At 39.6% G+C, this 16,984-nt stretch overlaps 1 protein-coding gene across 4 annotated transcripts; it reads right to left on the bottom strand.

Annotated features, from left to right (window-relative positions):
• Positions 1-382: 382 nt before the first annotated feature.
• On the bottom strand, positions 383-16,477 carry LOC307179204 (uncharacterized protein). 4 transcript variants are annotated; one of them, XM_079908086.1, is made up of 8 exons: positions 16,388-16,477; positions 16,163-16,276; positions 15,508-15,562; positions 11,055-11,380; positions 9,259-9,315; positions 7,517-7,643; positions 7,138-7,233; positions 383-3,877 (listed from the first exon to the last, which is right to left on the bottom strand). In XM_079908086.1, exons 5-8 carry the CDS (start codon positions 9,265-9,267, stop codon positions 2,130-2,132), a joined length of 1,980 nt encoding a protein of 659 aa, XP_079764212.1. In that variant the 5' UTR covers positions 9,268-9,315; positions 11,055-11,380; positions 15,508-15,562; positions 16,163-16,276; positions 16,388-16,477; the 3' UTR covers positions 383-2,129. The 4 variants fall into 4 exon arrangements, with proteins under 4 accessions (XP_079764212.1, XP_079764213.1, XP_079764211.1 ...); XM_079908087.1 differs by having other exon boundaries at positions 383-1,664; positions 2,606-3,877; positions 16,163-16,468; XM_079908085.1 differs by adding an exon at positions 15,729-15,804 and having other exon boundaries at positions 16,163-16,468.
• Positions 16,478-16,984: the final 507 nt, after the last annotated feature.

A 16,984-nucleotide genomic window follows, 5' to 3' on the forward strand; every position in this document is an offset into this window, starting at 1 on the left:
GTACTGAGAGTTAGGACTTGAATATTTTGGGGAACACAATTAAACCCATAATAAAGACCTAAAAATGAAGATACATATCATGTTCATGGATTGGAAGACTCAGAGAGTAAAGATGTCAATTATCCCCAAATTGAAATTCTATTACAACTCAGCAAACTCTTTTTTTTGTAGATATAGGTTACTTTATTCTAGAATTTATATGAAATGGCAAAAGATCTAGAATAGTTAAGTCAATTTTAAAAAGGTAAAGTGGGAGGAATCACTCTACCCAATATTAAGAAATTCTATAGAGTGACAGTAACCAAGACAGGGTGGTACTGGCAGAGGGATAGGCACACTCAGACGTGTGCAGAGAAAATACAGAAATAGACATACACAAATATAAAGGCACAAAATCAATTTATTGAAGGTAGTCTTTTCAACAAATGGTACTAGAACAACTGGACACCCATAAGGCAACAAAAACAAAGAAATAACATGAAGCTAAAGTTTATAATGTATGCAAATATTAACTCAAAATGGATAACAGACTTAAATGCAAAACATAAAACCATGAAAACTTCAGGCAAAAATGTAGGAGAATATCTTTGGGATCTGGAGCTAGAAAAGGAGTCCATATATATATATATATATATATATATATATATATATATATATATATATGTTTTTTTTGTTTTCTGTTTTTTACCGTACGCGGGCCTCTCACTGTTGTGGCCTCTCCCACTGCGGAGCACAGGCTCCGGACGTGCAGGCTCAGCGGCCATGGCTCACGGGCCCAGCCACTCCGCGGCATGTGGGATCTTCCCGGACCAGGGCATGAACCCATGTCCCCTGCATCAGCAGGCGGACTCTCAACCACTGCGCCACCAGGGAAGCCCAAGTCCTTAGATTTAACACCAAAAGCTAAATCCGTAAAAGGAAAAAGTAATAAGCTAGACCTTATCAAAATTAAAAAGTTTTGCTTTTCAAAAAACCCTGCTAAAAGGATGAAAAGCTACGCACTGGGGAAAATTTTTGCAAACTACATATCAAACAAAGGACTAGTATTGTCTAGAATAAAGAAAGCACTCTCTCACAATCCAACAGTTAAAAAAAAAGATACAATTCAAAAATGAAGCAGTCATTTCACCACAATGGATACAGGGATGGCAAATAAGCACACCATCATTAGCCCCTAGGGAAATGGAAATTATAACCACAAAGAGATATCATTACATACCTATCAGAATGGCTAAGATTAAAAAATGGTGAAAAAACCAAATGCTGGTAGAGATACAGAGAAACTGTCACTCATGTTCCTGGTGTGAATATAAAATGGAAAAGCCACTTTGGAAAATGATTTGTCCATTTCTTATAAGAGAAACGTTCATTTACTATATAACCCAGAAACTACTCTCTTAAACTTTAGACCAGAGAAATGGAAGTTTATGTTCACGCACAAATTTATACAAAAATGTTCACAAGCAGCTTTATTTGTAAGGGCAAAACACTTTTTTCCCCTTAGGGTTTCCTTTTAGTAAGAATTTTGATTCAGAATCAGGTATAACCTCACATTAATAATATTAGAATGTTTTGTTCCAAAATGATTTACCTGAGGCTTAGTAAGAGTGATGAAAGATTTACCGTATGTACTGTATTTGTAAAGTTTCCTTCTCATTTGAATTCTGTAAAGTAAGATTAAAAGTAATGATTAAAACACTAAATAAAAGTAACGTTTACAATAATAGTTAACATTTATTAAGCATTAACTATGTAGCACACATTGCTTTAAGGCTTTATGGTATATGTATTTACTTCTTTAAATTGCAGAACACTATGATGAAATATGTGATATTAATGGAAACTAAAACAAACACGGGTTAAGTAACTTTTGCAAAGGAACACCCACATACTAAATGGTGGAGCTCAGGTGATACTGTACAAGAGAACCCTACGTTTTAGGGTTGAGCTCTCATATGAATTCACTAATGTCTAACTAGGATTGAAATATGATGGAAAGTAATTCTGCACTTATATTAATCTAGCCTTTCTTAAATGTGAATGCTCTGAAGGTGAGTTACTTATGAGTTTAAGTAAAAAAGGATTCTCACATTCATAATCTGAATTTTCTGATATCCCAAAGGTGAATGTCATGGACAAACAGGTAAAGGATTTACTAAATTAATTTTTTCATACAGTTTTTCTCCATTATGAAGTTTCTGATGTTGAGTAAGGTGTGAATGACGTCTAAAGTCCTTACCACATGCATTACATTTATAAGGCTTCTCGCCAGAATGAATTCTCTGATGTTGAGTAAGTTGTGATCCACGATTAAAGGCCTTTCCACATTCGTTACATTTGTATGGTTTCTCACCAGTATGAATTCTCTGATGCTGAGTCAGATGTGAACCGCGAATAAAGGCCTTCCCACATTCATTACATTCATAGGGCTTCTCACCAGTATGAACTCTCTGATGGTAAGTTAGCTGTGAGCTACGAATAAAAGTCTTACCACATTCCTTACATTCATATGGTTTCCTACCAGTATGAAAAATCTGATGTAGATTAAGTTGTGAGGCACAAATGAAGATCTTCCCACACTGCTTACATTCATAGGGATTCTCACCTGTATGAATTTTCTGATGTTGAGACAGTTGTGAGCCATAAATAAAGGCCTTTCCACATTCTTTACATTCATAGGGCTTTTCACCAGTATGAATTCTCTGATGCTGAGTAAGATGTGAGCCACGAATAAAGGCTTTCCTACATTCCTTACATTCAAAGGGTTTTTCACCAGTGTGAATTTTTTGATGTTCAGTAAGTTGTGAGCCACGAATAAATGATTTCCCACATTCTTGACATTCATATGGTTTCTCGCCAGTATGAATCCTCTGATGTCGAATAAGCTGTGAGCCATAGTTAAAGGCCTTTCCACACTGTTTACATTCGTGTGGTTTCTTACCTGTATGGATCCTCTGATGTTCAGTAAGTTGTGAGCCACGAATAAAGGACATCTCACAATCTTTACATTTATAAGGCTTTTCACCAGTATGGAGTCTATAATGTAGAGTAAGCTGTGAACCATAACTAAAGGCTTTCCCACATTTCTTACATTCATAGGGTTTCTCACCAGTATGAATTCTCTGATGTTCAGTAAGTTGAGAGCCACGAATAAAGGCCTTTCCACATTCCTTACATTGATAGGGTTTCTCTGCAGTATGAACTCTCTGATGGTAAGTAAGTTGTGAGCCACGAAAAAAGGCCTTCCCACATGCATTACATTCATAGGGTCTTTCACCAGTATGAATTATTTGATGCTGAGTAAGATGAGAGCTACGAATAAAGGCCTTCCCACACTCTTTACATTCATAAGGTTTCTCTCCAGTATGAATTCTTTGATGACAAATAAGTTGCGAGGCACAGATAAAAGCTTTTCTACATTCCTTACATTCATAGGGTTTCTTAGCAACATGAATTCTCTGATGGTAAGTAAGTTGTGAGTCCCAAATAAAGGCCTTTCCACATTCTTTACATTCATAGAATTTTTCATCAGAATGATTTTTCTGATGTTCAGTCTGTTGAAAGCCAAGGATAAAATATTTTCTGCACGCTTTACATTCATAGAATTTCTCAGTAGAATGAATTCTCTGTTGTAACGTAAGGGATGTAGTTTGACTAAAATTAGGCATTTCTTCATAGACTACTAGTTGCCTAAAAAGTCCCTCTTTATTTCCTAAATGGCTTTCAAACTGGTCTCTGCATTCCTTATCATCTTGAAAACTTTTGCACTCACACTTACTGCTTGTAAGTTGTTCTACTATCTCCCATTGAGATGCTTCTAGTTCATAAATTTCTCTTTTTGATGATAGCTTCTTGGTTTCACACCTGGATTCCCAGTCTGTAAGATAACAAGTAAACAAATGCTATTTTCATATTCCTGGAAAAATGAAACTTCTAAGATAGAAATGGTGGACTCAAACTGAATATCATACTCATAAGATATCAGTGCAACCAATGGAACAGAAAAGAAAAATCCATAAATAGACACAATTATAAGTGCAAATTTAGCATACAGTAACAGTAGCAGCTAAAACAAGTAGGGAAAAGATGGACTCTTTTTTAATAAATGAAAGTGATAAACATAAGGATAAACATAGGAGACACCGCTTTGGGAAAGATCCCCAGTGCTCTCCTTACTTGCTGCAAATAATGAAACCTTCCTTCTCCCTTAAAAAAACAAAAACAAAAAAAAAACACGACATAAGGATAAACATAGAGAAAAAAAGATGAAATTGCATTAGTACCTTAGAGCTTACAGTAGGATAAATTCCAAATGGATCAGATACGCTTACTCAGAGAAATGAAAACACAGAAATAACTAGAATAAAACTTGGGTGACTTCTTCTATAACTTAGGAATGGGGAAATTTTTCCAAATCACAACTTGATAAAAATGACCACATTGGGACTTCCCACATCCAGTAGTTAAGACTCCATGCTTCCACTGCAGGGTTCAATCCTTGGTCGGGGAACTAAGATCCCACATGCCGTGTGGTGGGGCCAAAAAAAAAATGATGTTGGATTAATTATCTATGTAGAAGAAGTAAAATTTTAAAAAATGACCATGTTACAGTAAAAAACAAAAGAAAATGTTAGCATGTCAAAAACACATTAAGGAAAGTAAAAGGACAAGCTGGGAAAAAATAGATATGTATAAATATCTATACTTATGTGAACTCTATCTCAAAATTGCACTAGCGGGACTTCCCTGGTGGTCCAGTGGTTAAGACTCTGCGCTTCCACTGCAGGGGGCACAGGTTCGATCCCTCGTCAGGGAACCAAGATCCCACATGCTGTGTGGCATGGCCAAAAAACAAACAAAAAAATAAAGCAATAAAAAAAAATTTTTTAATTGTACCAGCAAATTTCAAAATTTTTGATGCAGAAAGTTTTCAATAAAGCATAATTTGTTACAGAAAAAGATTAATAACCCAATTGTCCATCAGTAGGTGGCTGGTTGAAATAATCATGGTATATCCACATCATGGAGTACTATGAAGCAGTTAAAAAGGAATATCTCTTTATATTAATATGAAGTGCTGATTGAAATACACTATTAATTGTAAAAGAAATGTCGAGCTTCCCTGGTGGCACAGTGGTTAAGAATCCACCTGCCAATGCAGGGGACATGGGTTCAAGCCCTGGTCCAGGAGGATCCCACATGCCATGGAGCAACTAAGCCCGTGTGCCTAGAGCCCATGCTCAGCAGTAAGAGAGGCCACCGCAATAAGAGGCCCGCACACCGCAATGAGTAGCCCCCACTCACCGCAACTAGAGAAAGCCCACACACAGCAGCGAAGACCCAATGCAGCCAAAAATAAATTAATTAATTAAGAAAAAAAAAGAAATGTCAACAAAAGTATGTATAGTTATGCTCTTTTTTATCTTAGGAAGGAGAGGAGGTAGAGGAAGTATAAATGTATAATACACATTTGCTTTTATTTTAAAAAGGGAGAGGAATAAACCCCATAGTTACAGGGTAGGGAAGGAACAGGTGGAGGAGCCAGGAATAGAGGTCAGATTTCTTTGAATATAACTTGTTTTGTAGATTTGACTTTGGTGGTATATAAATATATTAAATAATTATAAAACAAAATTAAATTACAAGAAAGCACAGCTTAAAAATTGAAAGAAAAAAAAAAGAACCAATATTTACAATTGGTGGCATAACCATACAAGGAAACTACTTCAAATAACTTTCAAACATAGTAATTTGTCTGTGATATACCCTATGAAGGGAACAAAAAACTGCGATAACAATTAACTCAAACTGTTTTGAGTAATCATATTGTTAGTTGTAGTGTTGATCTTCTTATTTTAGAGGCTTCTTGTATAATGTGGGATAAAATATGTAATTATGTGATATTCTAATTGCATCATTCTTAGTGTCCTTGATAACTGGGACTCCTGGCATGGGAGAAAATAGATGCAGCTGTAAGATCTTAAAAAGGGTTAAATAAAAAGCCTATAATTCAGAATCTGAATTGAATTGCTATGAACCCATGCTATAGTTTATCTTATGTTTTTTAATTAAGACTTTATTTCTTAAGAGTAGTTTTAGGTTTACAGAAAAACTGAATTAAGTCCAGAGAGTTCCCACATGCTCCCTTTTCCTTCCCCTCCAGGTTCCCTGATCAGTAATAACTTAATATCTTGCATTGCTGCAGTACATTTGTTAAAACTGATGAATCTATATTGATACATTATTTTCTTCTATTTCTGTTCTCCCTGACTCACCCTAGCCACACTTATCTGTTGATCCTCAAAAGGATCAAACTCACTGCTACCTCAGTTCCTCTGCAACTGCTAGTCCCTCCGCCTTAACTGCTCTTCTTGGGAATTCCCTGGCAGTCCAGTGGTTAGGACTCTGAGCTTTCACTACCGAGGGCCTGGGTTTGATCTCTGGTTGGGGAACTAAGATCCCACAAGCCATGCAGGGTGGCCAAAAAACAAACAAAAAACCCTAAAAAACAAAAACCTGCTCTTCTCCCAGAATTTGCATGGCTTACTCTATTCATGTCTCCCCTCAAATGCGAGCTCCTCAGAGAGCCATCCTTAACCACTCTTTCTATAAGAACACCTCCCCCCATTACTTTGTGATTCTCTATGCTTTTTGTTTTACTTCATAACACTCATCACTCTTTGTATATTTTTATTTGTTACTATTTCTTCTGCTAGGAAAGATCAATGGGGATACGGAATTTTTCTTGTTTACTGTTATATTCTCAATACTTATAATATAAAGGGTATTTAAAAATATTTGTTGTATAAAGACTCATACAGGTTTCACTGGGTCAAAAATATAAAATGTTAAAATGGTTATCACCGAAAAAGGAGGGCTATTCCCTGTTTGAAAATACAGGGGAACATGAAAGAAAACAAGGGAAGTGGTAAATGGAGCAAAGAAGGGGATTCCTTAGGTAACTGATGCTAAAACAGTTTTGTCCTCCAGGGCTCAGGATTTTACTCTACAGGCCTAGGAGTAAAAGGCCTTGGTTGGGTCTGTGAGGAGAACTTTGGAGCTAATAATTCAAAGGTGTGGCCAACTTATGAAGGAATTTAACAACAGCCTCCCTTTGCCTGATCATCTCTTACTCACCTGGGCTCAGACCTCTTGTCACATCCCGTACAACCTTCCAAGGGTCCTTCCCTTGCTCCAATAAGGAGAGCACATCTGGCTTAGAAATGGAAAATCCTGCTTATAAGAATGGAAATAGATACGGTTACACTCTGTTTGTCCAGAATTAAAATTGAGTCCACTGTTCATCAAGTAAGAAGGTCAATTACAGAAAGATTCAGAGAAAGGATATCTGAAGAAAAGAGTAGATAAAAGTGCCCAATGGAGCTGTCCATTTCAAAGTTTATAAAGCACAAAAAATTTATTTGGGACTAGGGGTCTGAAATTCAGCTAGGCACTTGGAAACTTTTCTAAATTTCACAAAGACTGAAGCTGAATTATTAGGAACAGACAAAATTACCCAGTGAGACCAGGTTGCTGTAGTTCTCCAACATCACGTCTCTGTACAAATCCTTCTGTTGCAAGTCCAGGCACTCCCACTCTTCCTGTGAGAAGTCTATGGCCACATCCTTGAATGACACCAAACTCTGAAATGACAACCCACGGTTAATGGTAAGTAAAGAAATATTTTTTAGAAGTAATGAGAGAAGAAAAGTATTACATAAAGTGGCCAAAACAGAAATATGTTGAAGCTGGAAGCTTGCAATATGGCTAAGTAACAGAAAGGAAGAGAGTGTGATAAATGCAGAGCACCTAAATAGTTTCTAAACATTCCTATTACTCTGTCATAGCTTTTTGTGAACAGTTACAAGAATGAACAAAAGCCAGGTAAGTGGAGTTCTCTGATTAAATGAAATACTGTGTGCAAGCACATAACATATGCAAATTCTCAAATAAGTTGCAAATTCCTTCCTCCCCTCTTCCCTTTAAAGAATTGAAAATAAGAAAAAGGAAGGAAGGAAGGGAGGGAAGAAAGAGAGGATGGGAGGAGGAAGGGAGGGAGAAAAAAGAGAAAAAAACAAAACTGATGGGCCCATTCCAATATCTTTTAAAATGTTTATCTTAGGGCTTCCCTGGTGGCGCAGTGGTTGCGGAGTCTGCCTGCCGATGCAGGGGACGCGAGTTCGTGCCCTGGTCCGGGAAGATCTCACATGCCGTGGAGCAGCTGGGCCCGTAAGCCATGGCCGCTGAGCCTGCGCGTCCGGAGCCTGTGCTCCACAATGGGAGAGGCCACAGCAGTAAGAGGCCCGCGTACCACAAAAAAAAAAAAAAAAAATGTTTATTTTAGAAAATAAGATTTCTATATAATTTAAGAATTTATTTCCAACTCAAGTCTCAGAATAACTTAGCAATAATATTCTTCCTTGTCCTGGCAAATCCTTTCATAGACATCATTTTTATAAGGTATATAATATTCCATATTATAATTATAATCTTTTTCTTTTTTCTTTTTTTTTTTTTGCTGCACAGCGCAGCTTGTGGGATCTTAGTGCCCCCACCAGGGATTGAACCCCAGCCCTTGGCAGTGAAAGCACAGAGTCCTAACCACTGGACCACCAGGGAATTCCCTGTAATCATTTTCTTATTTTCCAGTATTTAGTTTGTTTTCCTTCTCTAACATCAGCTCTGTTTCTAAAATTCGCAAATATCTAACCCTCTGGATGATCATTTTACCACTCATCATTGCTCACTGTACACTTTGCTTATTCTGAGCAACAGAAAACCAATGAAAGATGAGCTAAACTCACACAGATGTGGCCCCTGACTTACACATTCTATTCAAATTTGAAATGGACCTTGTCACTGGTATTCGCCTCTGAGGTACTGACATGACATGCTCTCTCTCTGTTCTCAATCCTACATTTGATCACATTTCCAATCTTAAAAGCCTCACAGACCAAAGATTTCACCACATTCTGAGATAAACAGCAATTTTCTATCCCATCAACCAGAAAATGGAGGTCAGTGAGAAAGAATGAATTTTGCATGTGTAGTCCCACCTCATTAAACCACATTCTGACACAAGAGGTTCTACTCTTTCCTTAATACATTTCCTGATTTGCAGAATGGATCCCTAAATATGGCTAGAGAAGAGAGGGGTGGGGCTTAGTGAGGCAGAAAATCTGGAGATAAGAATATTGAGCATTCATATCCTAGAAAACAATGACTATTTGATGAGGAGAAGAAAAAACACCAACTCACATGGGGCATGGCTTAGAAGGGAAAATTATTAGTCCTCCTCTGGAGAAGTGCTGAGTCCTGAGAATACAGAGTCAGGAAAGAAAAAGGAAACTATGAGAATAGGCTTCCTTCTAAATGACTAAGTTAAGATAAATATTTCCTTCCCTTTTCATGGCACCTGGTCCCTTCCATGCCCCAATATATATACTGAGATTTGCAGAAATATAAACAATCAAATCCCTTCCCCAATCCCAAAAAACATAGATACAGAAAAATTAATTTATGCTAAAGCAGTACCCAATTCCTATGATGTTCGTAGGGTTCTCTGACCTGTCCTGAGTGGTTAATATTTTCAGACTAGGGGCCTCTGATCCAAAATGTATCCAAGTCATACCTGCTTCAAGGACATTGATGGGGCCCTCAGGCCTAGAAGTGTTCTGTATCCATGTAGGCCAAATCTTGGAACAAACACTTCCCACAACTAAGATCTGCCTTTTTCCCCCAGACTCAACACACTAAATATAAATAGCTCAGGGTGCCTCCCTGGCTCGTTCTCACATTCCAAGGTGCAAGAAGCATTTTGAGAACAAATTGTAGGCTTCATCCAGGCCACACGAAGTCACACTAGACTCATCAAGTAACCAAGGAACAAATCCAAAGCATTCTTTTTGTTTTTAATTAATTTTTTAAAGTTTTATTTAATTAATTTATTTTTTGGCTGCATGGCTTGTGGTATCTTAGTTCCCCAACCAGGGACTGAACCTGGGCCCTCGGCAGTGAAAGCACAGAGTCCTAACCACTGGACCACCAGGGAATTCCCCAAAACATCCTTTAACAGAAAACTGCCTGGGGACTTCCCTGGCGGTCCAGTGGTTAAGACTCCTCGCTTCCACTGCAGGGGGCGCAGGTTCAATCCCTGGTTGGGGAACTAAGATCCCGCATGCCACGTGGCATTGCCAAAAAATTAAGAACAAAATAAGAAGAAGGCTGCCTGTTGCATCCAATCATGGCCTCAGCTGAACTCAGGAATTCTGGAGGCAGCACTCCCTTGTTATCCTGCTGAACATCATTCTGCCTCTAAATGTAAGGTTGGGGATGACTTGAGAAAGTGACTGTACAACAAATAATTTCCATAGAGCACATACTATGCGCTAGATTCTTTATACAATTAACACTTACGTGATCAGCAAACAGGTCTGTGAATTTAACCACTCTCTGCCCCCACTGGCTATAGAATCTTCCTTATACTTCTTTCTTTTCGTAACAGCTTCACTGACATATAACTCAACATTCCATAAATTCATCCTTTTAAAAATGCAACTGAGTGGTTTTTAGTATACTCACAGAGATGCACAACCATCTAATTTTAGAATATTCTCATTATCCAAAACCCCATACCCCTTAGCAGTCACTTCCCACTCTTGTTCCCTCAGACCCTGGCAACTGCTAATCCACTCTTTATATCTACACATATGCTTATTCTAGTCATTTCATATAAATGTAATCATACAATATGTGGTCTTTGTGATGGGCTTCTCTCACATAGCATAATGTTTCAAGGTTAGCATATGCTGCAGCATAGATTAGTACCTTTGCCTTTATACATATTGCTAAATAATGTTCCATTGTATGGATACACCACATTTTTCCCATTCATCAGTTGATGGACATTTGCATTGTTTTCACTTATTGTTACTAAGAATAATGCTACTAAGAACATTCATGTACATGTTTTTGTGCGGACATATGTTTCATTTCTCTTAGATATAAACACCTAGGAATAGAATTGCTGGATCATATGGTAACTCCATGTTTACCTTTTTGAGGAACTGCCAACTCTTTTTCAAAGCAGCTGCATCATCTTACAGTTCCACCAATATATCAAAGTTCCATTTTTTCCACATCTTCGCCATCTTTTGCATTAAATTCATTCTAGTGGGTCTGAAGTGGTATGTCATGATTTTGATTTGCATTTCCACAATGATGTTGAACATCTTTATGTGCTTATTTGTCATTTGTGTATTTTCTTTGGAGAAATGTATATTCCAATTCTTTGTTCATTTAAAAAATTTGGTGGTACTTCCCTGGAGGTCCAAGTGGTTCAGACTCCGTGCTTCCACTGCAGGGGACATGGGTTCGATCCCTGGTTGGGGAATGTGTCGTGGCGTGGCCAAAAGGAAAAAGGAATAAAAAAATTTTGGTTATTTGTCTGTTTATTTCGGTTGTAATAATTCCTCATATATTCCAAAATACAATTCCCTTCCTGAACTTGTGATTTTCAAATTTCGGGTCCCACTTTGTGGGCTGTATCTTCACTTTCTTGGTGGTGTCCCTTGAAGCTTGAAAGTTTTTAATTTTGAGGAAATCCAATTTATGTATTTTTTTCCCCTTTGGCTGCTTATACTCTTACATTTAGGTCGATGGTGCATTTTGAGTAAATTTTTGTGTGTGGCATGAGGTACGAGCCTGTGATAAAATATTTCACAAGTACTGTCTTGACCCAATGTTGATGTCATGGCTAAAAACTCTCAATTCCTCTTCACAGGAAGTTTGCTAAACCCACACCCTAAATACCTCTCTTATCAAGGTCTAACACAATGTACCTTTGCCAGGCTACCCACGGATACCTCAGTAGCCTTGCCATTATACATAGTCTTAACTGCATCCACCTTTTTCCAGGAGCACAGGTATGACATTATATGGACGACGTCCTCCTCTGAGGAGATTCATTTAACATGCTCATTAAGGACATAAAAATATTCACAAAAGAGCTCACAAAAAAAGACATAGGCCACTGCCTCACACATAATGCAAAGCCCTGACACCTTCATTAAATTCCTGAAAAGTATTGGTAAAACAGGGCAACTCTATGCCTGACACTGTCAAGAAACTACAGTAAAATCTCTCAGCACCCATAATGTCTTTCAGTCGTATTTGGGTCTGGAAGCAACATATTCCTTACTTACAAATTTTAGTTAATCTCACTGATGCCGTTACTTACAAATCATCCCACCTTGGAAAGGAACCCTGCCAATAAAAGGCTCCAGAATCTGTTCAAATTAAAATCAGCAGTCACTCCTGTTAGTGCCCTCAGAGACTCCTCTGCAGAGGCTGCAGCAACCTCCTCTCATGCCTCTGAACCCCCTCTGATGGCCACCAGGTGCCTACAGGCTTAAGATGCAAGAAAGTGCCCCTTTTGGCCCTATGCTATACACCACTAGAGTGACAACTGCTGGCTATATACTAAGATCTCTTGGAGATAAAGGCTTTCAAAGACCCTAAGCCTGGGACTCTCTGAACCCAGATGCCTACTATGCCTTGGATCATGGAGGCAGCACCCCCACAAACTCAGCACAGGTACATCCCATAGGCTCAGCCAAGCCTGAGCCCTCTGGAATGTTCCACCTACAGGAGGGAGTGGTCTTCCCTGTCCTTAGTCCCTTGCCAGATGCCATGGTGCTAGAGGAGGTCACCCCTCCCTCAGAGCCCTTGACTAGGAATCCTCCTGGGATTTAACTAAGTAAACAGCAATGTGAGCCCACAGACTTTATGAATAGCACTGCCACCATCATAGGTGATGGAGCTAAGTGGAATGTTGCTGCTTTCCATTCCTTAACTAGGATGTCCCCCATAAAGGACAGGATCCAAGGATCAGAACAAGTGGTCAAACTTTAGGAAGTCATCTCTGCACAAATGTTCTGACAAACAAATGGTTCCATCTGCACATTTTTACAAACTCTTGGGCCATTGCCTAAGAGTTGTCCCTTTAAGGGTAAAGAAATCTGGGAATCTCTTGCCTTACAGATACTCAAATATAAATCAAAGTCACTCGTCTCTACATACACAAGGACTCACCAGGACAATCCTTATTCCCTTCAGAGTTTAAGACATTACTAGTAGTGACCAAGGCATACATTTCACTTCTCAAAACACACAATGTTGGGCTCTTGCGAAAGGCATTCAATGGAACTTTCATCTCCCAATAGGTCCCAAGCAGCTGGCTTAATTAAGAGACACAATGGTCTCTTTAAACAGCTCCCTTTTTTTTTGCGGTATGCAGGCATCTCACTGTTGTGGCCTCTCCCGTTGCAGAGCACAGGCTCCGGACGCGCAGGCTCAGCGGCCATGGCTCACGGGCCCAGCCGCTCCATGGCATGTGGGATCTTCCCGGACCGGGGCACGAACCCGTGTCCCCTGCATCAGCAGGTGGACTCTCAACCACTGTGCCAACAGGGAAGCCCCTAAACAGCTCCCTTTTTTAAGTGGCAGTGTGTATGGGGATATATGTATACATATAGCTGATTCACTTTGTTGTACACCATAAACTAACACAATATTATAAAGCATTTATACACCAATAAAGATGTGAAAAATAAATAAATGGCAGTGTGGCAAAAGGACACCTACATGTGTCTCTCTCTTGCCTCAAGCCTTAATCTCTCTTAATTTAAGGCCTCCTGTCTGACTCACATCTCAAAGAAACTTTAGGAAACCTCCTTATCACTATTTCCTATATTTAGAGGGAGCATGTCTCACCCTCCATGCACATGAAGACTCATCACATATGAGGTCTTTTAATAATAATGTCTCCCTCTAACTTTATGGATTTTCAATCCTGCTGCCATTTCATAAGGGCTGTAGGTCAGATTGAAGGCACATACTCTCCTCAGACCCATTAACCATAGATTGTCCAATGGGAGAAGCAACTGTCCACCTGGTATGTGGTCCATTTGAGCCTGAACTTTCCCTACCCAGGAAACCTTCCCCAATATTTGGATTATAAAGTGTTGAAAATTAATCTGGGATCTCCTTTTGATCCCATCCAGGAAATTCAAATTGGTGCATGTAGGCTAAGGCTCTTAATCTATAGGAAATACAGAAAAACATGTTAATGATACCAGACTATGGGAAACTATACAGAACAAATCACCCAGTTTCTTCAACAAATACATTATAAACCAATCGCAACACATAGGTCTTATTTGGATCCAGATTCAAAGAAATTTTAAAATTTAAAAAAGATATGCCCGGAGAGGCAGTCTAAACTCTAACTGGATATCTGATATTAAAGAAATATTGTTTGAGAGAAAATAATGGTATTGTGATTAAGTTTTTTAAAAGATTCATCATTCACATACACACTGAAATGTTTATGGATGAAGTAATACAACAACATCTGGCATTTGCTACAAAATAATTCTGGGGTGGGCAGAGGTATAGATCAAACAAGACTAGCTATGAGTCAATCATTATTGAAGCTGAACAAAGGATGGTACATAGAGGCTCATTACTATTTTGTCTATTTTTGTACAGTTTGAATTTTTCATAATAAAAAGTTAAAAAAAATGCTGATCATGGCTCAGTGAATTGATTTTACCACACACACAAAAAATAAGGTAACAACACCATAGTTTGAAAACTCTACAATAGCATATTAATAATTTTCTTAAGCTTTCCAACAACTAGCAAAGTACCTTGGATAAAACATAAAATCAAAAAATAGTGATTAGTAAAGTAACGATACAGCCTCTCTGAGGGAAAATATAGCAAGAAGTATTAATATTTGAAGTCCACACATAAGTTGGCCCAGAAAGTAGCATTCATCCTACTAATAAACTCATCAAATGAGCATCTATATTTATCCCACCACCGTTTACAATAGTAAAAGACTGATAGCCATCTGAAAGTTAGTAAGGGTCAGTTTTTAAACATGGAAGAAGTATGGAATACAGTTCAGCTATTAAAAATGAATAAGCCCATCATGTACTAATATATGCATAGAATCCCCCTGGAAGTACTCAAGAAACTAGTCACACTGGTTGCCCTCTGAAGTGGGAAAACTCTGTGACTAATGGCAGAGCTGGGAGGGAGAATTTGCTGAATGCTCTTTTGAACCTTTTAAATACTTACAATATCATCTCTTAAACAATAAAATTGAGAAGAAAATACTAAAAGAAAGGCTTCAAATTTCACTCTGTGGGATTTATTCTATTCCTTCAAAAATCTTAGAAAAGGACTAAGTATACAGGTGGCATTAAAATATTTGGCACACGAATATGTGTACCTCAGGTTAAAAAGAGAGAAATGGAGTGGAACATCTTCTTTGGGTCCATTCCTCTAACTTCCCCCCATCCCCATTATTCTTTGGAATAGCAACGCCCAAGAACCAGATCACTAAAAGGGTTCTTGCTATAGATTTTCGAGGACAGAAAGATATATCCTGAAAATCCAGAAAGCAATTCAGAGACAAAAAAGAGAAAAACAACTTACCTTGGATAAAAATCTTAGTTGTCCAACAGCTACTCTTCCCTTGTTCTCTGGTCACCTGTGTCAGAGAAGTTGGTAAGAGTTAAATAATCTTGAGACACCAAGCCTTTCTTTGAGCGCAGACTTATTTGTTAGAACCAAACATCTTCTACTCTCCCTGCCCCACCCCACGGCCCCCACCCCACGAGTTAAAGTAGACACTCAGCCGAAGCTCAGCGACTGACCTGAGCAATGATGCCCTCCCTCTTTGGGAACCAGAGTGGAAGTCGAGAATCCGCATAGGGCTCCCCAGGTGGATTCCTGAGGGGAAACTGGAATATTACTACCTCGATTTTTGCCTCCTCTCTTCTCAGCCCCCCGAACGTGAGGCTGTTTCTGGCTCTAAAATTCTCATTCTGACATCAGGTCTGTGACTTGGAGACAAGCTTCTTTATCTGGTCATTCTCGCAGCTTAACACAACCGCTCTCACGTCTGAAGACACAATTACCACTCTCTCAAGTGGTCACACAAAATCATGCAGTCCCACAGGCACATCACGTTACACACACACACACACACACACACACACACACACACACACACACACACAGTGGCGTGCTAAGGCCTGAGGCTCTAGACACGGCCGGTCTTTGTCCCGGGGCTCAGAAAACGCCTCACCTTCTGCTTCTCCGGCGTCCTGCCGGGTCCCAGCGGACCGGTCCACATCAACAGTCCGCGCTCCCACAGCCGTTGCGCAGCTCAGCTCGTTCCAGCATTAACAGCGCTGACAACCTAGTAGGAAGTAACGTTACACCCGCAGGCTTCTGGAAAATGTAGTCCAGTACCCAAATGATCCGAGAGAGCCAGCAACCCAAACCTTCCGAGCCCCTCTCAGAACCGTACTCGTCCCAAAAGCACAAGCCGCGAGCGGCGGGCCTTCCGCCGACTCCGCAAATCACTCCGCGCGTCTGCCGTCCCAGCTGTGATGTGGCACCTCCGGTCGCGCTGTGGCACCTCCGGTCGCGCTCTGGCACCAACGGTCGCGCTCTGACGGGAAGCTTATTTCCGGCCGCGGGGACTTCGGGGACATGTAGTGTGGACTAGGAGTCCCAGAGGGCCAAAAGGGGTCGTCCTGTTCTCTCAGCCTCAGCTTACCACGGGTTGGCGCTGGATACCGCCACAGAGTCTGAAGTCTCTGGCAGGTGGAAGGGAAGATAGAGCGGATTCCGAGGAGGCTAAAGGAGATGAATCTCCAGGCCGTTACTGCAGCCTGGCCTGTGGAGGAGGACGTAAGGAGAGTGACCCTTTACTGCTGGTGAGCGCATTTGCTTCAGTTTGTGACCTTGGGGGTGTGGTTGTGCAGCTGTTCCTGATACAGTTTTTATGATTAAAAATAAATAAATAAAGTGTTTAAAGTCCACTTTCTGAATGTAACATGCCAAAAAGTGCCCAAATCGTTAAAGATGGGTGATTTTTCATAAATTGCTCGAACTTAGAGTA

The sequence above is a fragment of the Stenella coeruleoalba genome (assembly GCF_951394435.1).
Source record: "Stenella coeruleoalba genome assembly, chromosome: 20".
Taxonomy (NCBI): Eukaryota; Metazoa; Chordata; class Mammalia; order Artiodactyla; family Delphinidae; genus Stenella; species Stenella coeruleoalba.